This window comes from Biomphalaria glabrata, chromosome 13 (assembly GCF_947242115.1).
Source record: "Biomphalaria glabrata chromosome 13, xgBioGlab47.1, whole genome shotgun sequence".
NCBI lineage: Eukaryota > Metazoa > Mollusca > Gastropoda > Planorbidae > Biomphalaria > Biomphalaria glabrata.
In genome coordinates this window covers 18,740,517-18,762,743 of record NC_074723.1, presented here as the reverse complement: position 1 = coordinate 18,762,743, position 22,227 = coordinate 18,740,517, and the positions used below count along the sequence as shown (strand labels likewise).

At 36.2% G+C, this 22,227-nt stretch overlaps 1 protein-coding gene across 6 annotated transcripts; it reads left to right on the top strand.

Moving 5' to 3' along the window:
• The first annotated feature begins 159 nt into the window (after positions 1-159).
• On the top strand, positions 160-20,962 carry LOC106068873 (carboxypeptidase D-like). Of its 6 annotated transcripts, XM_056008143.1 has the most exons (10): positions 326-395; positions 2,599-2,707; positions 2,878-2,936; positions 3,557-3,807; positions 7,952-8,213; positions 13,551-13,738; positions 16,412-16,568; positions 18,620-18,762; positions 19,793-19,959; positions 20,786-20,961. In XM_056008143.1, the coding sequence occupies exons 4-10, from the start codon at positions 3,562-3,564 to the stop codon at positions 20,889-20,891; spliced, it is 1,269 nt and encodes a 422-aa protein (XP_055864118.1). In that variant the 5' UTR covers positions 326-395; positions 2,599-2,707; positions 2,878-2,936; positions 3,557-3,561; the 3' UTR covers positions 20,892-20,961. The 6 variants fall into 6 exon arrangements, with proteins under 6 accessions (XP_055864116.1, XP_055864119.1, XP_055864118.1 ...); XM_056008141.1 differs by lacking the exons at positions 326-395; positions 2,878-2,936 and adding an exon at positions 160-230; XM_056008142.1 differs by lacking the exon at positions 2,878-2,936 and having other exon boundaries at positions 327-395.
• Positions 20,963-22,227: the final 1,265 nt, after the last annotated feature.

The following is a 22,227-nucleotide window of genomic DNA, read 5'->3' as shown; positions in this document are numbered from 1 at the left end:
TGTTTCAATTTAGTGTCTATGTGTTACTACGTTTAACATTTTTTTAGTAGTACAATAACACTACTAAGGTAAACAATTAAATTACCAAAATTATTTGAAAGTAAATAGTTATCTCTCTTTACATGAAAATGGAAACTTTTTTTTCTTAACGTTTTCACAAATCCTTTTAAGTGCAAACCATCGATCAGTCAGTAGGATCAATACTGAGCTAGACCTCACATCACAAAGCGGTACGTATTGAAGTAGAGTGAGATGTATGTGTCAGTGTTTTAATTAGAGAATGTGTTTGTGTCATTTGTATGTTTACTTAGTCTGGGTAGGGTCATGTTTCTCCTTTGATAAAGAGCTGCCAATTAACCAGGAAGTATTATGTATATACAATGTCAACTTCTAAGGTAGATGCTAGCAGGTGTTCTGTTTACAAGGACGTTAAACTTATTTTTAATCAATACTTTGACTCAAGACAAGAAATCAGTGGTGTACATGTAAAGTGAGACTAGTGTTGGTTTATACAACAATTTACTTGTACTTTATAATACGTATACAAAAACTTGAGGAGTCTAATTTGGGAAATAAGGAAGAGATGTTCGCTCATCTTTCAACAATGGCGATGAAAAGTGATGACCTGATAGGTACTAGAGTCGACTGGGTCGAAGGCCATGAGTTTGAGACATGGTGGAGACAATATTTACAACAAAATGTCAAGACATTTTAATGGGTGCTTCAGAACTTCAGGTAAAATGGCGTAAATGAAAGTTGTTGCTGTCTTGACAATGTTATTTATTAAAATCTACTGAACATGTTCAATATAACCAGGTTGTCTCAGAGATCTATCGTAGTCACAACAATGTGGTCAAATAAGGGGAGCAGTCTAGTTCTGGAGCAGGATAAAGCTAAGATATTTTGGAAATTGTGTTATATTGCACAAACAGCTAAATATAAAAATACTTTGGAAAAAATTATCTGACGGGAAGAACTCCACACTGTAATGCTACGCTAGTTAAAAAAAAGGATTTTGGCGCGAAAGATTAAGAGACATTTGTTTTGTTGATTTCTGGTTAGGTTTTATAGAACGACAATAAGGCTTGTTTTTTGAGTCCAAAGATTAATGAGGAATGAGGTTTTTTCCATGGCTACGCAGCCCAAGCTGTGATCTACATATTTCTATATATGTCCTTGGCAGCGGATTTTCTTTTGGTCTCAAATGTGTATCTTGCGGCCTTTGTGAATAACCTCCAGCTATCTCGTTCTGAATCCGCATGAAACCAGGTGCTTTCTTCAACGGCAGGTATTGAAAAGTGGCGCCTAAGCTGGTCTTAAAGTTTCCGTGAGGCACCTTTGTTAAATCGACCACCTTTTAGCTCAACAAAAAAAAAAAAAGACTGCCTTTCGCATAAGTTCGTTCTCCATAAGGGATACGTGCCCTGCCCAGCTTAAATGTCGAACCATAAATAGTCCCTTTATACTGTCCATAGCAGCGTTGGCAAGGACATCACTGTTTGTAGTGCGGTCTTGCCACCGTATGTCCATGATGGAGCGCAAGTATCTTTGGTGAAAGCGTTCAATAACTTCATAATAAAAACAAACACTAGGCTTAGTTCTGGTATACAGAGAACAGTTCATATGCTAGTGTCTTTAGAGACAGGCAAGAGTTTGCTTCATTGAAAACGTTTTAGACTTAGTCATCTATTAAATGTTTAGAAATTGACATTACTCTTCATTGTCTCAATGCTTTGAACTTCGCCTGAATTCACCTATTAGTATGAAGTTGAGTTATTACCTCCTTTTCTAAGCATTGCTTATTTAAGATTTGGAGTGGACGTAAAGACTTTAAAACGATAAAAAAGTTGCTTTTGGCCATATGTATTTCATAATTTAATTACTACCACTCCGGAAGCTATGTGAGTACGATTATGGAATGCAATGTGTACCGAATCTGGTAGCGGAACGTCATCACGTGACCCTGGATGAGGAGCCAGATAACACTACAGAAAGTTATTTGGGGGGGGGGGGGGTCTGAATGATCAAGTTAGATGTTAGACTGCCACCGGGGTCGATGAGGCCGGCGGTTTGGAGGTCGTGGTTCAAGTCCTCATCAGTGCGCATCTATGTTTAAAAAATGTAGTCTTCACCCTCTAGCCTTTGTGCGGCTATTACATGTTACATGTCATGATTGTACACTCACTGGTGCAAACTTGCCATTTGATCTACTTTACCAACCAACTTGTGGACCCCATAAGGGACGCCTACGAGTTTGTCCCTTTGTCTTCTTAAGACTTAAATTGATGAGTGTTATCAGAACGTGACAAGTCCTGTATACCAAGCTATTATTCACAGGTCATTCCCGTGCTTTTGCTCTGCAATAGACCTCTAATGGGGCTTACGAAATAATTCTGAGGACAATAGTCTGGATTTCTTTTGGATTTACTATCTGTCTAAAGTGATAAGCTTTAAGAGAGACTTTCTACCAGGTAACAGGTTGACATGCCATGTATCTGAAAACGATAATAGACAGTCGTGTGATTCTTTTTTTTTTCTTTCCGTGACTCTGTAATTACGTCTAGCACACAAGAATGAGTAATTAAATATTTTTTTTAGCCAAAAGTATGACACTGGACCGTACACTACAGTAACAGAATCTAGATCATGATTAACATTTAGAAGCTTCATTCACAAGGAGGCAAGCGTTGGGTTTCGCAGTAGCCTGGTAAGAAAAAATGTATATTAAATTAAATTCAACCTAATAATTTAGTGAATATTTTCTTTTTCATTTTTACAATACCTCTATTCAAGTCAGAACTTATCGATAGATTATCTAAGCTTTGCTTTAATTTTTACGATAATTTAATATAGATTACTTCTAATTTCTTGATCTAGATGTAGTCTAAGATGTAGACAAGATCTAAAGAGTTCTAAATCAGATACGTGTAAAGAAGGTACCAATAAATAAATTGCTTTCTTATACAATGCCTGCTGGCCTAATTAGTAGAATCGTTTGTCCAGGAATCTAATGCTGTCAAACTAGGTGGTTGATACCCGGTTTGAGCAAATTATTATTATTTTTTTTAATATTGTTGCATAATGTAGGTATTGTCTTTTTAAAAAGTGTTGTTGTTTTTTCTTATCGTATAATAATTCCTTACTTTACAAATATGATATACTTTTAGATCTATTAATATTAAGCTTGAAAAGGTAGAGGCATCAACAAAAATCCTACCCAGGGATTTCACTTACTAAATTCCGATACTTATTAAACAAATAATAAATAAGTCCGTGCTAGTTCAACTAGCGCTATTTCGTCGGTGTCACAGCTGGGACTGCGCAGCCACGGGAAATACTGCATTCCTCACTCATCTTCGGACTCGAAGACTAGCCTTATTTATTTATTTCGTCGGGAAATGTCGCGCTATTTTATCCGCGCTATTTTGTAGGGTAACCCAAAGTAATGCCAAATAAAGTATTAATTTTGACAAAGAAATCAATAAAAACATAGATAATCCATGCAATCATCACCATAGATAAACTTTGTTGTTAATTCTTTTCTATTTTGCTACAGAGTCAATGAGTGTGATGTTTTCTAAGATGTCTCCGCACCAAGGGATTAGCGCACTCATGTGTTTTCTTTCCGTCTGTATTGGACTTCATGCGGCGGTAGACTTTAGAAATAACTACACGCCTGTGAGTCACTATCGCAATGACACTGAGATGCAGGCACTTCTGAAGAAACTGGCCAGTGATTATCCCAGTCTGGCCAAGGTTTACGACATAGGGAGATCCTTGGAAGGGCGAAAGCTGACAGTTATACAGGTTACATGGATATAGTCTTAGTTATTCCACTAGTTCTCAATACAGTTGATAACTTCGCGAAAACATCGGTAAAGCTTCCAGTGTTCCAGATACAAATATAAAATATTAGCATCATCTGTAGAACCAGTAGAATGTTATGAATTATTAATAAAGAGGGTAAATACAACACTCCTCATTATTCTTCTGACTCGAAGACAAGCCTTATTATTATTTTTAATTACGACCGATATATATATATATATATATATATATATATATATATATATATATATATATATATAAACTAATTTGTTAATTTTTTTATTAATTCATGTGATCGAAAATGAATAATTGTGCAAACTTTCAATAAGATCCAAGATTGGAAAGTGGGAGAACTAACGTGCACAAGATTCCACCCAGACAGACAGACAGACAGAGTGAGTTGATAAAGCTTTCTAAAACAAATGCCAGTAGGGCAAACATATGTTAACCATGGCGTTATTGTGTAACGGATGCATGTGTAGTCAGATGTAGCTGAAGTATTTCTAGAAGACTTAATTCGACTAACTGCGTGCGTACCTTGTATGATGTATTTTCAATCCGCGAGTTCTTGGAAAACATGCACACGTCACAAATACAGATAAGGTACTAACAGGAACACAGACTCAATGACCAAGTTGACTCAAGGTGAACTCCAAACAAACGTTTACTACAGAATGGGCCACAGTCTAGTCTGTCACTATAGAACTATGTTATCCCCTTGAGAATCTAGCGGTAACTGATTAAGTTTAAAGTCTATCCTAATCTCTAACCCAAAGTCTATGTCGTCACTATAAAATATCCGTTCACTGGCGGTCTAACAAAGTGCGCAACCCAACTAACTCAACTAGCTATCTAACAATTGACATTCAATTCACACACAAAAAAGTTTGAACAATCTTGAATTATTTAGGCATTTCGGACATAAAATTATTCTATTTTCATTTATATGTACCAAATATAACTCCTATCACATATTTATTGGGATACGTAACGTAATTATTAGATAATGTACAAGTTAACCGTACTAGTTATCTGCATTAGTATCGTGTAGCCAGCACAACGATTAAACAGGTTTACTTTACCCAAACTAACTATATGTACCCGATAGAGGCTTCTCTGTTAAACTAACAATTAGATGTATTTAAGAAGCATACAACACGAGTATTCACAATAGTAATAGAGTTGTTTGTTTGACTCTAGTTATAGTGATGTTATTGCAGTTAGGTATTTAGAGACCTTTACACAAAGAACCATCACGAAGATAAAATTAAAATAAAAAAACAGAATGAAATTTTTTTTTGCAATGAATATTATAATTAGGACAATTGGATTTGGATATAAGGTTCCCGGTCACTTCATCCCCGGTCACTTCATCCCCGGTCACTTCATCCCCGGTCATTTCATCCCCGGTCACTTCATCCCCGGTCACTTCATCCCCGGTCATTTCATCCCCTGGTCATTTCATCCCCTGGTTACTTCATCCCCCGGTCACTTCATCCCCCGGTCATTTCATCCCCAATTAAATATTGTATATATAAATATGATTATGTAGAATGCTTTCTTTTTTACATTTTATGACATATTACTAATACGTTTATAGTGTTTCCTCTTCCACTTTGTATTCTTAATGAGAAATCTAATATTATATGGTAAATCTGGCCAAGGTGTAGTGCAAGTAGTGGGATCTTTTGATAGATAGAAGTGCGATTAGAATAATTATGACCGTGCCGCTGATAACTTATCATCAAAGGCCAAGGTGTAGTGCAAGTAGTGTGAATCTTTTGATAGATAGAAGTGCGATTAGAATAATTATGACCGTGCCGCTGATAACTTATCATCAAAGGCCAAGGTGTAGTGCAAGTAGTGGACATCTTTTGATAGATAAAAGTGCGATTAGAATAATTATGACCGTGCCGCTGATAACTTATCATCAAAGGCCAATGTGTGGTGCAAGTAGTGGAAATCTTTTGAGAGATAGAAGTGCGATTACAATATTTATGACCGTGCCGCTGATAACTTATCATCAAAGGCCAAGCTGTGGTGAAAGTACGACCATGTTTCACTTTATTTGATTTTTCAATCGCTCTTTCTTGAAAATGGGCGAGTCATTTTTAGCTTGTAGTAAGGTTTTATTTTTTTCTAATAAAGGCGGACTTCCTTATAAACATTAAAGTTACAAATTGTGTTATAGGACTTTATTTCTATCGATATTTCATTTCTACATGTAAATGTAAGTATGTATTTTGTTTATTGATATTCACTTTAGATAGCGAAACTGGTGGGGGGCCTCTAGTTATGTGAACATACCCGTCATGATGAGGTTCCTATAGCCTTAAAATTAATTGTTTGAGTGCTTATTGGAAATAATCTTGCATGTATATTCAGGGTGTGATTCTCTCTCTCTCTCTCTATCTCTTTCTCTCTCTCTGTCATTTAAATAAAAAAGGAATACATTAAATATTGCTCATTTAATGCTTTTTAAAATTACAATTTGTTAGATAAAATTATCAGATGATGAAAATATCAGGGGATGAAGTGACCGGGAGATGAAGTGACCAGGGGATGAAATGACCGGGGATGAAGTGACCGGGGGATGAAGTGACCAGGGGATGAAATGACCAGAGGATGAAATGACCGGGGATGAAGTAACCGGGGATGAAGTGACCGGGGATGAAATGACCGGGGATGAAGTGACCGGGGATGAAGTGACCGGGGATGAAGTGACCGGTCACCGGATATAATGTGTGCATGACATATATATCAATATTTAAATGATGGTGTTCCTAAAAGAAAGTATTATGAAATGGCTTACGGCAAGTTGAATATAGGCCTATATATAAGATATCATTAATCAGATAATGAGCTACCTTTATAAATCTGTCAGGTACTTGAGAATTAGATAAATACTTTTTTTTTTACTACTGGGTAATTAATTATATATGACACTTCTATAATAATGGTTCTCGTTATAAGGGGTAAATGTAAGTTCCAACCATATGGAATTTGTGGTGGTATAATTGGTATTTTATATTGTTTATGAAATACATTATTTGGTTAACTGATTAGAAGTATGTGGTGAGTACATCCCTTTTATCCTTATATTATAGACTAGCCGGATATGACTCGCGGGCCTTAGTTTGGGTATTACTGTTCTACTGGATCGAATTTAGATCTATGTCAAACATTAAGAATGTTCCCATCACATTTTTTTTACATTTCACCACGGAAATAAAAGTACAGTTTGAAAATGGGTTTACCCTTTCAGACGTCATATCCATTCTGTAATATACTGTGAAAACGGGGATACCCGATTTGTTATACCGTTTCGTCCTTTAATAGCGATACATTTAGGTATTTATTGTATATGCTTAGGACCCTCCGAATGTGTGAGGGACATTAAATATACACTATGGTCTCCGCAGTGATCTAAGGAACATCTATACCAAGTTTTATCAAGATTGGTCAAACGGTTTTGATTTTTATTCGGGACATACATACATACATATATACATATTCCTTAATTTCAACGATATATATTACTAGACGGACATTACCCGCGGCCTACGGGCCTTAGTTTGTTTATTACTCATCTAGTGATTGGATTGATATATATGTAAAACTAAGATAACGTTCCTTTCAAGTTTTGCTCTTTCTCCAGTCACGAAAATAAAAGTAGTTTTGCGAAAATGGGTTTACCTGTTAAGGCAATACATCCACATGTATTAAAAGCGAAAGAAGCGGGAGTTGTATGAAATATAAAGTACAATTAAAACGGGCTGACCCGGTTTGTTAAATAAATGGGATTATAAAATACGTCAGGACTTCTAATTTCTCAAATATAAGGAACGAATTTATTAAATAATGAAATCAATAGACTATATTTTGTATTTTTATGTGTCAATGTAAAAAACTATCTGTGCAAAGTGTAGTTTTAAAAATTAGATCTAGATCTAGATCATTTCGATATTTTCTCATGTAAACATGGCATAGATCCATTTAAATAGTAATACTTTCATAGACTTGGGCAACTTTTTGTATGGTCTTAAGTTTGTTTTAAAGATGTAAAAACAAAGACGTTTTGTAACGATTTTTTCCATATTACATGTTTGTTACTTTTCATCAGATCTCTGACAATGTCAAACAACGAGAGATAGGAGAGCCCAGATTTAAGTACGTGGCCAACATGCACGGAAATGAAGCTGTCGGACGAGAGTTGCTTCTAAATCTAGCTCAGTACCTCCTGGAGAACTACGGCAAAGATGCCAGAGTGACCAGCCTAGTGAACAGGACAGACATTCATCTGCTGCCCAGCATGAATCCCGACGGTTTTGAGGCTGCACCAGAAGGACAGTGTGATGGCTACACCGGGAGGGGCAATAGAAACAGTAAGAAAAACCACCATCTACATACACACATTACTGATTTCAGTTTTTACAAAGCTTATATCAACTCACTCTGTGTGGCCAAAAGTAAGTTTTTACACCTTTTATTTCTCACACTCAAACTGGAATTAAGCTGAAAACTTGCAAAATATTTTTTTTTACCTGACACAAAAATCTTTTTTTTTTTAAATTGCCAATTATTTAATTAGCAATTATAAATAAATGATTTTGTTTGGGATCTCGAACAAGGGAAAGAAATTGTACTTGACTGAAGTAGTGGTATAAACTGAATTAGTCCCATTTATAGGTCGTCTTCTGAATCTTAGTGAAAACACATGATATACGACGAGACAAAAGAAGCATCAGATAACTATACAATCTTCTGCAATAGATAACTATACAATCTTCTTCAATAGATAACTATACAATCTTCTGCAATAGATAACTATACAATCTTCTGCAATAGATAACTATACAATCTTCTGCAATAGATAACTATACAATCTTCTGCAATAGATAACTATACAATCTTCTGCAATAGATAACTATACAATCTTCTGCAATAGATAACTATACAATCTTCTGCAATAGATAACTATACAATCTTCTGCAATAGATAACTATACAATCTTCTGAAATAGATAACTATACAATCTTCTGCAATAGATAACTATACATTCTTCTGCAATAGATAACTATACAATCTTCTGAAATAGATAACTATACAATCTTCTACAATAAATAACTATACAATCTTCTGCAATAGATAACTATACAATCTTCTGAAATAGATAACTATACAATCTTCTACAATAAATAACTATACAATCTTCTGCAATAGATAACTATACAATCTTCTGCAATAGATAACTATACAATCTTCTGCAATAAATAACCATACAATCTTCTGCAATAGATAACTATACAATCTTCTGTAATAGATAACTATACAATCTTCTGCAATAGATAACTATACAATCTTCTGCAATAGATAACTATACAATCTTCTGCAATAGATAATCTTCTACGTTTATAAGAACTTCACTAGCAGAGTGGTTACAATGTCGGCTTGAGGAGGCTTGAGCCCTGAGTTTGATTTCAGGTCGTTCACCCATTTGGTGTTTAATATTTGCTTTTTTATTGTTAGTCCAGATCATATTTACACATTTAATTACATGACTGATCCAATCTAGTTGATACAACTATGCTTAACTCTTTATCTTCGTAATTATTTTCCTCGTTTTGATAGTATTATTCGCTCTGCTCATTGGTATTTCACAACCCTGTTATGATTAAACTTCAATAACGTTTTTGTTTTTTATCGGAAAATACTATATTTGGTATTAAAGTTTATGAGAAAACATGCTCTTTTTACATAACACAAATTAAAGTTAATAAACCCAAAAATCAATTTAGTTTAATGGGGGTTAAATCAACGCTGGCACCGTCAATTGGATGAGAAAGAGTTAATATGAAATTTCCTTTTTCAAAAACTTTAAAAAAAAATATTTTCCGGTTAATTTGTGAAATTGTTTGTTACTTAATAAATGAATAATGGAACGTTTGGATATTACGTAACGCCCGGAATTCCCCATTTTCCCCTCTTAACTTATAATAGCTCGTAACAAGACTCTCTCTCCCTCCGTAGAGTAACATAATTACATAAGACTTAATTATTAATCATCATTCTCCAAATTTAATTTTTTACGTGTCATCGACTTCTTTCGGCGTCTCGATAACGTATTCAGATGTTGTTGTTTCCCAATACTGTACATATACATCACAGGTCTGCCGTTTTCCATTAATATTTTTTTCCCTGGCAATCAAATCATTAAATAGAAACAATCAGATATAAACTTTTCACATGTAAATTATGAGCGAGTCAGGTGTAAATGTACATTTTGGTTAATTCACAAATTGTAAGACAAATTTCCTTAAGGACAATAGAGATTATTTTTATTTTTATTATTATTATGTTAGATTAGAACGGGTATTCATTCTCTGGCAAAGCCAGGGTCGAGTTTCGTTAAAGGGAAACAAAATTTATCGTAGTCCCTTATCAGTTTCCACCGGAGAATTTTCTGGTGATATGGCAGGTCTGCAGAAGTACCGCCCTTTGACAGGCAACGAGAATGTTCCTAGGAATGTCAAGGGCCTTGAGGTATCTGTGAGGTCAGTTGTTATTATCCCCTGGTTGATATAACAAAGGGGTATATTGCTGTTTTAGATACTTTCCATAAACGTTTAATCTCCGATCCAAGGTTCCCATATTTTCGTTGTTTTTCCATGTATTTTTTTCAATTATGAGATAGTGGTACGGCGATGTCAATAATGGTAGCGGCCTTTTCTTTTTTATCGAAGAGCAGCAAATCAGGGCGACTAAAATCTACCGTTTTGTCAGTCAAAATAGGCCTATCCCAGTACAGCAGATGATCCGTAGACTCGAGAATCTCTTGTGGTGCGTATTTGTAATAAGGTGGAGCATCCTTACCGATCAAATTATGTGTCAAAGCCAAGTGCTGGTGTATTAGCTTTGCAATTTGGTTATCGCGACCTAGGTAGGCAGATTCCGATAGGGCTGAACATTCAACATCCTGCCATTATGTGTTCTACTTACTCACTGTGTTTTCACCCACATTTCCACATTTTCGTCATATGTCAACAACACTGAGTTTTAGGATATGTTTCTCGTAATTTTTGATCTAATTACTCTGTCCTGTATTGCTGTGACAAAGTCTTCAGTTTCCGGGTAGGGATGACCTGCTTTTAGCCATGCCAAGGAGGCAGCCTTGTCAATGTTGTCCCCATCTAATAAAGCCGCGAATTTTCCGAGGAGTGTTCTTTCTTCTCATTGGCGAATCTCATGCCCTACGTCGTCCAAACCGACATTGAGATCAACATTGTTTAGGTTCAGAGGGGTTGCATCATAGTTGTATTTGCGTAGGAAGGAAACTAGTTCATTGCTGGAGGCGTGCAGTTGTGATCGTATATTTGAAACTTGCGTCTTACACAGTTTGAAGATGTTCTGCAATCCACGGCCTCCATGGCAGGTATGGCCTTATGGTGGAGGACTTGGGATGCAAACATCGAAATTTGGTTAATAATTTCCTCCTGAGTCAGTCTATTTGATGGTGTCTTCGTATGCGCAGGAGCACTGGGGCGGCCTAGCTATTTATTGCAGTGATGAGGTTACTTCCAGACAATTTTGTGTTGAGAATTTTATTTACTCTCTGCTTGTATTTGACAAGAAAGTCCTCTTAATGTTTTATGGTTTATCGTGGCATTCTGGTTTATTCCAAGATATTTATAAGGGGACCATAGTTCAGTTCTTCGATGTCTTCAAATGCAATGTTGGTGTTGGCTGCCTTGCCCTTTTTTAATGCTTATGATGCCACACTTATCCAGGCCAAAAGACATGCAGATATCGTCACTAAACGTTTTACCGTTTTGATTAAGGTGTGTAACTTTTGCTCCTTCTCTGCATATAGCTTTGAATCATCCATGTATAACAGGTGAGACATAGACTTTGTACATTTAGTGTCAACCCTAAAACCGTGTGTAGTGCCATGGGGTAATTTAGATAGTGGTTTAATAGCTAGGCAGAACCAGAGCGGAGATAGAGATTATTATTATTACTATTATTATTGTTATTATTTGTTATATAGTTCTTCCGCGAAAGTAGGACCAATGAAAGTCAAGGAACCACTGTACCTTTTATTTCATTGAAATACTTTTTTTTGTTATATAACAAACCTTCAGACCCTCCTCCTCCCTTGTAATAAATCTTAAGAAAATGTTATACTCGCCCCCCACCCTTTTTTTTTTAGCTGTTACGTAATATCAGAATGTTCCTATAAGAGGTATCGCCCCACCTGGTAGAAAACATCAGAAATAGACTTAGAGCAGTCCAGTTTGACCAGGAGAGTATAAGAAGAACACCATCGATTACTACATAGCAATGCAGATAGAAATGTTATTTAGCTTTATTGGACTTTGTGATGACCACGCCAAGGCCTGCGTGACCATACTCGGCCCATTTGTGGTGCGATACTATCTAGCCCCTGCCTAGAGTGCATAATGAGACCACAGAGTTTCAGTTCCAAAAGACTCCATTATTTTTTGTTTTTGACGTAATGCGGCCCGTGAAACACATTAAGTAAATTAAAATTCCCCACTGCCGCTAAAGGTTGATCACCATTGATATAAATTAATGAGTATTGCTAAATATATGTGTCTCTTTTTACAATTAATCTATTCGGCTTGCAAATTCAATGGAACTGGAACCTTGGTGAAGATAGTTATTGATTTTCTTATAAATTTGACAGCTGATGTATATCTGTTTCATTTGTCTGGGTGTACGAGTGAATCATTCCAATTTTGAAACTCTAAGGCAGTGATGCCCAAAATACGGCCCGCGGGCCAGATACGGCCCGCGACGTGGTTCCATCCGGCCCGTAGAAACTTCGACACAAAGTGTAGAAAATCCCCCCTCTTTTTTTAAAGTTGAAAAGTATCTTGAAGTACGTTAGGGCCTCCCTTTTTCTCTGATGGATTGGTACAAGGGCCTTTAACATTATAACCTGTACGTTATGTAATGGAAGACCTGAAGAAACTCTATATTTAGAATCTACCTGGAAAAGTTGAACGGATCTTTAATTCTATTGTGAAACGTGATAATAAGCTAACATATTTGATTTATAAAGAAAGTTTGGCTGTTTTAAAAATAAACAACATATAAACGGCATTATAAAACAAATATGTCGTCCTTCTTGGTTTGAGTATCAGATACAAAGATTGTTCAACTTCGCCTAGAGATTGGAGGAGAAACAAAAGAAGAAAATGATTTGTTGGTAGCTGGCTACAATGTCGCTCGCCTTTTAAGTAGAGGCGCGTAAAAACAAAAAGATACATTTCAGATATCCAATTAATTAATGTAAGCAGGCTACTAGATCCAGAGGTTTCTAATAAAATTGTTTCAGTTCAATTTTATTTCGGTTTTGTACCTTTTCGGTCTTGTGGCCCGCGACACGAGTGTCGGAAAGTGAAATGGCCCGTAGGTCGAATTACGTTGGGCATCACTGCTCTAAGGAGATTTAAACATTTTCTTAACCATTATTTTTTCGACGGGGGAGATATTAGCGGGGTATAAAAATGTTCAATTTTTTAACAAATCTTTCATTCATTTATTATTTGGAGCAAAATAATTGCTCTTACAAAGGTTAGACAGCTGTTTAAAAGGGGGAAATTTTGTATGTGTTTTTAAACTAAATTATTTCGTTTATATATGGTATAAATATGTAGGCCTATATCATTATTTTGTTAATGCTTCTGTGCTTTCAGATAGAGATTTAAACCGAAATTTTCCCGATCAGTTTTGGCCAACGAATGCGCCTCAAAGAGAGACGAAAGCGGTAATGGACTGGATTACCAAGGCCAGACCAAACTTCGTCTTGTCAGCCAACTTGCACGGAGGAGCATTGGTGGTCAACTATCCTTATGATGACCACAAGTTTAAGGATATATCCCATGTGTGCATTTTTTTATGTTAATATTTTGATGATTATCACTTTGAGGATATGTCTCATGTGTGTTTTAACTTTTGTTTATACCTTTTTGGAGGGAATATAAATAACCGTATGGTCTATTAAACTCTACGTATATTAGTCCTATACAAGTTTGATCATTTAATTGTATCTTCTATACCAGTGATGCCCAAAATACGGCCCGCGGGCCAGATCCCGCCCGCTACGTGCTTCCATCCGGCCCGCCGAAATGTCGGCACAAAATAAAGAAAATCGCCCTGTCCCCCATCCCCTGAAAAAAAAATGTTTAAAATCTATCTTTACCTACATTAGAGCCCTCACATTTTTCTTTTAACATGTGTGCCTTCATGAAATAGGACTATAGAATCTACTAGGAAAAGTGAACGGATCTATACTTTTTTTTGTAGAACATGATACCTGTTTGTTTTTATAAAGAAAGTCTGGCTGTTTATAAAAAAAACAAAAAAAAAACATAATATTAACAGAACTTACGCCATTTTTTTGTAAAATGTAAAGATAAAATATAAATATCCCAATACTTCAATGTAAGTACTAGATCCTCGGGTTTGAAATAAAATAGTTTCAGGTTAATTTCATTAAGATTTTGTATCTTTTCCATCATGTGACCCTCGACATTAGTGTTATAAATTAAAATGGCCCTCTGATTGAATTAGGTTGGGCATCTCTGTTCTATACTATTCTAAAGAAGTGTTTTATGTACATTTTTCAAGTCTCATGTATATTCAGTTAGTGTGGAAGTGTACATTTAGTGAATAATAATAATTGGTAACTTGAGCAATAGTAGTTTCATCACCATTTATTAGATCCTACATGAGAGCTAGGTCTACAAGAATATTAAATCATTTATGCAAAAACTCCATTACCGTTCAAACTGAAAAACAAACATGAATGACAAGAAGAAAAATATCTTTATGTACAGTGCATGCTATTTAGAGTCTATATAAGTGGAAGAACTCAACGTTTACAGCAGTCACACACACACACACACACACACACACACATATATATATATATATATATATATATATATATATATATATATATGCTGAGTTTTTCCCCTTAGATAAGCCCTATTATATATATATACTGTTATAAACGTGGTGGTGGCACAGATGGGGGTAGTGGTGTGTGTGTAGTCAGCCGACGCAAATCGCCCCAGGCCAGCGCTAGACAAGCGGTCAACCGTGACGAGTTACGACGATCAGCCGAGACGAGTGTCAACAATGCGGTTCGGGAAGGATCGACGGCAGTTCGGGAAGGATCGCCGACGTGAACAGAGCTCAGGAGCGTCACGAGAGTTGTAGTCATCTGACCACCTAGAAACGTCGAGCGGCGTTCTGTCCGGTTCGAGAAGGCCAGTAGGGACCCTATATAAAGAGCGGAGGTGTCGCAGTCAACACAGTCGAGAAAAGGGGCTCAATACAGCAAGGTTCACGGCAGGGGTCCAGAGCCCGGTTCACTACAGTCCGGTCGACTACAGCACAGTTCAGCGGTGTGGTTCTGTACGGAGCATTACGAGGGTTCAGTGCGGAGTACTATCTAGTACAGTTGAGACGAACGGCGTCTTGATCTTGGTCTGTGATCGAGTCCGACACAACGAGCCCAGTGTGTGAAGTCAGTCCTGAACTGTTGAACCCAGTGAAAGCCCGGAACGAGACGGAGAGGCCAGTGCAAGAGTTGATACTGCGGAACGGTGTTATCGGAGAGATATTTGTACAGTGTACGTGTTGCCAATTGTACAGTATTGGCTGTTATTTATCAACTATTAAAGTGTTACGTTACTTTGGAGCCCTGAGTTGTCAAGTTCTTTAAGTTGGTGGTGTATGGTGCAGTTTGCAGAGAGCCTGGATAGAGAGATTCGTAACAATACATATATATATATATATGTATGTATGTGTGTGTGTGTACCAACTATATAGCCAACTATGTATACCAATCTGTATAATTTATACCGTGTTTCGATACCAAACTTAATAATGAAATACCACTATTTAATAATTTGTTGTTTAAATTGTTAATGATCCTACCATGAACACAATGAATAATTGTGTAACGTTTCACATGTACCGAACTGTACCAGACAGACAAAGTAAATTGATATAGGCTTTGTAACAAACTCTACATAATATACAGCTATCTATACCCGTTATATTCAATTCACTCAACTGATTCATTTCACTACTTCTGTAGAGATAGAAACCTTTGTCTTAAGCCAAAATAGTAAAGTTCCTCTATAGAACTGGTGATCTAAATAGCAGATGATGTAATGATAGCCGACGGTTAACGAGGATGTCACGTGGCCAACGAAACGACCACAACTCTTTTCAGGTACTCATTGGAGTTGGGGGGGGGGGCTCCCAAAATTCCGAATCTCAGTCTTCTCTGATTAATTTACTCTTGCAGTGTTTCTATCATTCCATTTGTAATTGTGTCTTTCGTGGCCTTTCTCTTATCTTTGGTAATCTGTTCATGTATTCTTTGATTCTTTATCAATTGGTTGTGATTCATACCGGCTTTACAAGCTGCTAGCCAACCCCTCCCTCCATCCGGCTACGCCCGTGTTAGTATCTCTAACTATGTTGACAACCAGGTCTTTGCAGTTACTTTGATGTGTGTGTGTGTTTTATTTGATTCCAGGGATTATACAGCGCTTGTCCAGATGATGACGTATTTAAGTCCTTGTCTAAAGTGTACTCGTACGCACATCCCACAATGCATCGTGGCAATAATTGTGATGGCGAGAGCTACTTTGCGGATGGTATAACAAACGGAGCAAAATGGTACACAGTCTCAGGTAGGACACCATTGTATACGAGGTAGAACGAGGCCTGAGGCCGAACTAAGGACTTAGACGTTTAGCTTGCAAACTGGGTGAAGCTTGTCGAGTGATCAAAGTGAAACGGCTCTAATGAATCTAGAGATACGTCAGTCTACCATGTTTAAATTGTATTTTCGTTTCTTCTGTTGACTCTTTAGACCGTTTGCCATTTCCACTTTCTCCAGTAAGTCGCTCTTTGCGAGTATCTATGTGTTAAGAAGATATGTTCGTTGGTTTGCAGTTACAGCCAGCTAGACCATAATGCCTTTGCAGACGTATAACTTAACTTTTATGTAATTCGTATAAAGCTTGAAAACTTCTTTTCCAAACAAAATAACTTGACTTAAAAAATATCTACATCACATATGTCATAAAGAATAGAAAAAAAACTTTAAACATACTATAGAACAATTTATAGCGGCCCCAAAAAGGGAAAAAGCCGCCTTAGTTTTGTTTGTCCAACCCACTACCATCCTAAAAGTGTTAAAAATCTGATATAAGGAGACTTTAGACTTTAGATCTTATAAAGTTCTGGAGCAATAGGTACATTTTTGTTTTCTGAAAACAAAGGGTTTCATTTTTTTACAACTAACTATGCAAGCAAACTGTGTATTTAAAGAATATTATATAAGTATTTGTATTCATAAAGTACATTTTTCTGTTATACAGGCCAAGTATAAATGTAAAGAAAGTGCTTGTTTTTGTTTTTAACAGACATTATCATTTATTATGTCTATAATTCAATTATGTGTATAACAAGATTTAATAAGCTGGAATGCTAATTATAATGAATAAAGCCCCTTTTGACCATTAACCGTGGCGTCTTCCTTGAAGTTTCTTGAGGTCTTGAATGAGACATTGATCCTTAATAAAACCATCGATTAGATGATCACTCAAAACATCCATTAGTTCTGGCCCACAGTAAACCATATCTTATTAACAATCATTTCATTACAATGTAATAATAATAATAGCGACACTACTATATCTCGTAGTATCCCGTGGAATCATATCTTGGGTAGGACTAACAGTACATTAGTTACGTAACACATTCGACACGCCCACGTCTATCCCTTTATGTATGGACCGAGATAGGGCTGTGGCTGCTGGTCATTTGTAGTTCACAGCTTCTGATATTCATGCTGAAATTATTGAAACTTGAAAGTTGCCTATTTACCTACCAGAGTGGACCACTTCGGGAGCCGATTATGAGTTTCTTTTTCAACACAAACTACCTTTAAAACCTTGATATATACATTATCTGCCCTATAAGACCACAAGGTCTGAAAGGAGTACTTTACTATACTTACTTTAATATATATATACTTATTATTGTATGTAGTATATGATGTTCCTCTCGCATCTGCCCTTTTATTCAATCATCTGCATCAATGCTACTCAGAGTTTCACAATATCTGTACTCTCATTAGAAAAAAAAGAAAACGGATTATTAATTTTTATGGAGATAGATAAAACAAAATGTGACTTTGAGAAACATAATTGGAAGTTCCGTGTGTTTGTACATGCATTCTGACTGACCTCTCCTCGTGGTCACTACTACTTCAGAAGAAATGGCTTTAATTATTTCCCTTTAAGCTAAATACATTACGGCAGCTTATTATCAGACTTTCAAGTTGGTCTATCAAGTTGTGTACAAGAAAAAAAAGGTTTCTTTTTCAAGAGACTTGAATCTATTTTTCGACCACATAATTGTTGATGTTCAAATATTTTTTATAGCACTTCAGTTTTAGAGAACTAATTTCACAGACAGATTGACAGACTTGCAGCATAAAACCAAATAAGGTTTTTCTCGATGAAGGATGAAAAGAAAATTGTATTCTTAAAAAATCAAATCAGAATGTATTAATTTAAAACTTTTAAATCCAGTTTAAACTTTTTGATTATATTTGCAGACTTATTCCTGCTTGAGAGCGTGATATCTAGGCAATACTTGTTACTAAAACAGAATATCAATAATGAAATAATTATAATTTAAGTGTTCTTTTTTTTTGCCTCTATAATTCTAGGCGGAATGCAAGACTTTAATTATCTCAATAGCAATACATTTGAAGTAACTCTGGAAATATCTTGTTGCAAATACCCAGGAGGAAACGAGTTGCCCAGATTTTGGTATGAGAACAGACTGGCTTTGCTTGAATATATAGAACAGGTAAATGAAATTCTTGGGAAATACTTAAAATAATAAATATAATGAATTACAGTTCAACATGTTTAAAGCGCCGTAGAGAGAAAATAACAAACTACATTAACAATAGATTCAAAGCTTCTTGATAAAAAAATAATTAACTTCGTTAAAAATTAAGTATATTATATGTTACTATTAACTCTCATGTAGTCAACAACAGGTTAAAGTGACAGTAACATCTAACGAGAAATGGAGAACAAAAAGTGATCAATTTGGATAATTCCCTGGAAACGGCCAGATATAAGCTTGAAAAAAAAAGATTAAGGATAAAATATACACGGTTCTAATTAAATTAGAAATAAACAATTACCAAGACAATGACATTAATTGACTCAATGAAATTGTAAACAATATATATAGCTCCCTCCTTCGTGATCGAAGATCAGCACGTTTCTCATATCCTATGGACTCGAAGATGACTGTAAAGTTTAATCCTCGCTTTAAAAAATCGGCCGCATACGTGGCATGGGTATGTTTGGTCAGTTGCAGATAGGCCTGCTTCTTCTTTCAGCTTTTTGTTGGTTCGGCGCTCTTTCGCCCTGACCACTCTTCTTGCTTCAAATCTGTGTAAGTATAAGAACAGTTCAGTGGCCAAGCAATGTAAACCTTACATGGAACCTAATATAATGCTTAGATTTTTCATTCATGTAGGCAATTTAAATGTTTGTATGTTTGTTTAAAATAGTGCAATCACTAAACTTTAAAAATGTTGGTTTTACTTGTTTCCAATGTTCCTCCAAAGTTGAAAATAATCTTTATTCGAGCTCAAACCTCCCGCAGGAGGGACGGGGGATGGCAGCGGGCGTGGTATGAGCCCGTGACCGAACGTCAGACCAGTGCGCATATCGTACAGGCAATATATGTATATATGTTTGAATGTATGTCAGCATGTTGCTAATTCTATGTATAAACCAATCTTATATCCTTTGATTATTTGACATCTGGATTTAATCATTTGCTCTTAAATTAGCTGTTTATATTATTGCTTTCACAGACTCACATCGGCGTGAAAGGAGTTGTGAAAACAAGTTTGGGAAACCCAGTGGCCAACGGGACAGTTAAAGTGAGAGGCATAGATCACGTGATTCGAACCTCTGACCAAGGAGAGTACTGGAGACTACTAACACCAGGGAAATACCAGATAACCTTTAGCGCCCCAGGGTAATTCATTGTTGAGATATGAAGTTAAGTGTAAAGCAGGAAAAGTAATGGCACGTCTGTAACAGGTTTTGTCCAGCCTGAAGCTTCTTAGTTTCAACTTAAACTATGTCTTTTATTTGCAATCAATAATTACCCGGCTGAAATAATATAGGCTAGCTTTTTAAGGTATGATAGGTCTTTGAGCACAGGTTTTCATCTGGACAGGTTTAAAGCTGTAGAGATAGATGCTGGTTAACTAATTTTATCAAAATAAAAAACTCTAGCGTTGGAACCATTATCATTATCATCAGTATGATAGACTATTTTTAGCTAGCATTCACTCATCTGTCATTCTGTTCTAGACTTTTAAGACTTAGTATCGAATGTCACACACCCTGAAGATATCAGAATTCATTTCCACTGGAATAAGATGCAGGTTCGAACAAAAATATTCTGAAACTCATGTCATAAAATTATAATTTTAATTAGTCTAGTTAGAACACAATGTGTAATATAAACACGCACAAAAGCTTCTCTTTTAGAAGGCTTATTTGATTTTATGAAATAGTATTGATTAAAATAACTAAATTAGTAGATTAAAATGATAAACTAATTTTGATAGCCTTCTAATTTTACCAAAACCTATTAAACCTCAAAAGTTACAAGAATACTTTCCAATTTTTCCAGAGTGCTAGCTTTTTATTAGGGAAATTCCCTTTCTGCTCCTGTTACCGAACGGTGGGTCATATCTTAGAGCTCACGACGACGTAAGGGTGTAAAAAAAAAAGCCGCCATTTTTTTTTTATTGCTTTAAATGATATGAAATTTTGTTGTGTTTTCCCCACAGCTACTCCTCAGTGACCACTAGTGTGATCATCTCTGACGGACCAGCCCAGGTCATAAACGTGACGTTTAACCCATTTACTAAACGAGGAAAACTTCAAAAGGGATAATAAATAGTCACTTTTTATTGACAGAGAACAAAATATTTATGTCAATTTTTTTTCTGTATCTGTATCTTTTATGTAAATAAATTTAATAATGTGATAAGCTGTGACGAATTTTGTTTTGAAAATGATAAAACAACTCAAGAAATATTAGCGCTCGTGGATGCAATGAAATGTTAAAAATAAACTATAAAATTGACTTCAAAGCTTATTCGGCATTGTGGCAAATATCAAAGTAATCTCCATAAACCAAGGAGGCTGAGGAATGGATTCGGTTGTCGTACAATAACACCAGCTTATAACCCCATTTCATTGTTAATGAAATTAAAAAAAAACAATAAATTTACATTCTTACATAAGTAAGAAAATTCACAAGGAGGTCTACAGAAGCTAGTGATTCCTTGGCAGCTTCTTGTCAAGATTGTATCCTTACAATAAGTTTCTCCAAGACCGAAATCCTGGCACAAGACGTCGCAGAAAATCATGTGATACATATTGGGAACCACACCCTTACGGTGGTGCAGGAATTTACCTACTTGGGATCAACAATTGCCAGTAACCTAGATTTAGACATCGAGTCGACAAAAAGAATAGAAAAAGCTACCACAGCATTGGCAAAACTCTCCAAGCGCGTCTGGGAAAATGCCAAATTGACTACAGCAACCAAAATCCCAGTCTACAATGTCTGTGTTGGGAGCAATCTTCTTTATGGCAGTGAAAGCTGGTCAACATACATGTACCAATAGCACATATTGAATAGTTTCCACTTGCGCTGCCTGAGACGCATAATGCGCATCTCTTGGAGGGACCATGTCTCCAATCAGGAAGTTTTGAGATTGGCCAATATGAGCAGCATGAATGCTCTCCTGACTCACAAAGAAGACTACGCGGGCTCGGACATGTCACCAGCATGCCAGATGGTAGAATCTCGAAAGATATCTTATATGCTGAGCTTTTGGAGGGAGCATACCAAAGGGCCGCCCAAGACTAACATTTAGAGATGTCTGCAAGCGAGACATGAGAGACACAGACATCAACGAAAGTATATGGGAAGAAATAGCTAAAGACTGAAGTGCATGGAGACAGACTGCGTGCTGGGACAACCCTCGATGAGAACAAAAGAATTGAAGCGGCCTTAATCAGGACGGAAAATAAGAAAGCTGCCCTGTCCGCCAGGCTGTTAAAAAGGCAGGCTTCAATATTTTCAGACAGAACATCAGGATGAAATTCTATCAAAGACAAATGACAGAGAAGAATGGAGAAATAAGGTTAACGGATCTAGTGTGGTGCCCCAGCGGTCCACAGACCAAAGGATAGGTGAAAGTGAATGTGAAGTTAGATG

Excerpts from the sequence above, each read along its gene's own strand:
- LOC106068873 (XM_056008139.1), top strand. The coding sequence starts at position 660 with ATGAGTTTGAGACATGGTGGAGACAATATTTACAACAAAATGTCAAGA. Across the intron at positions 13,739-16,411 it reads AGTTTAAGGATATATCCCAT|GGATTATACAGCGCTTGTCC; the intron begins GTGTGCATTTTT and ends ATTTGATTCCAG. Across the intron at positions 19,960-20,785 it reads ATAACCTTTAGCGCCCCAGG|CTACTCCTCAGTGACCACTA; the intron begins GTAATTCATTGT and ends TTTTCCCCACAG.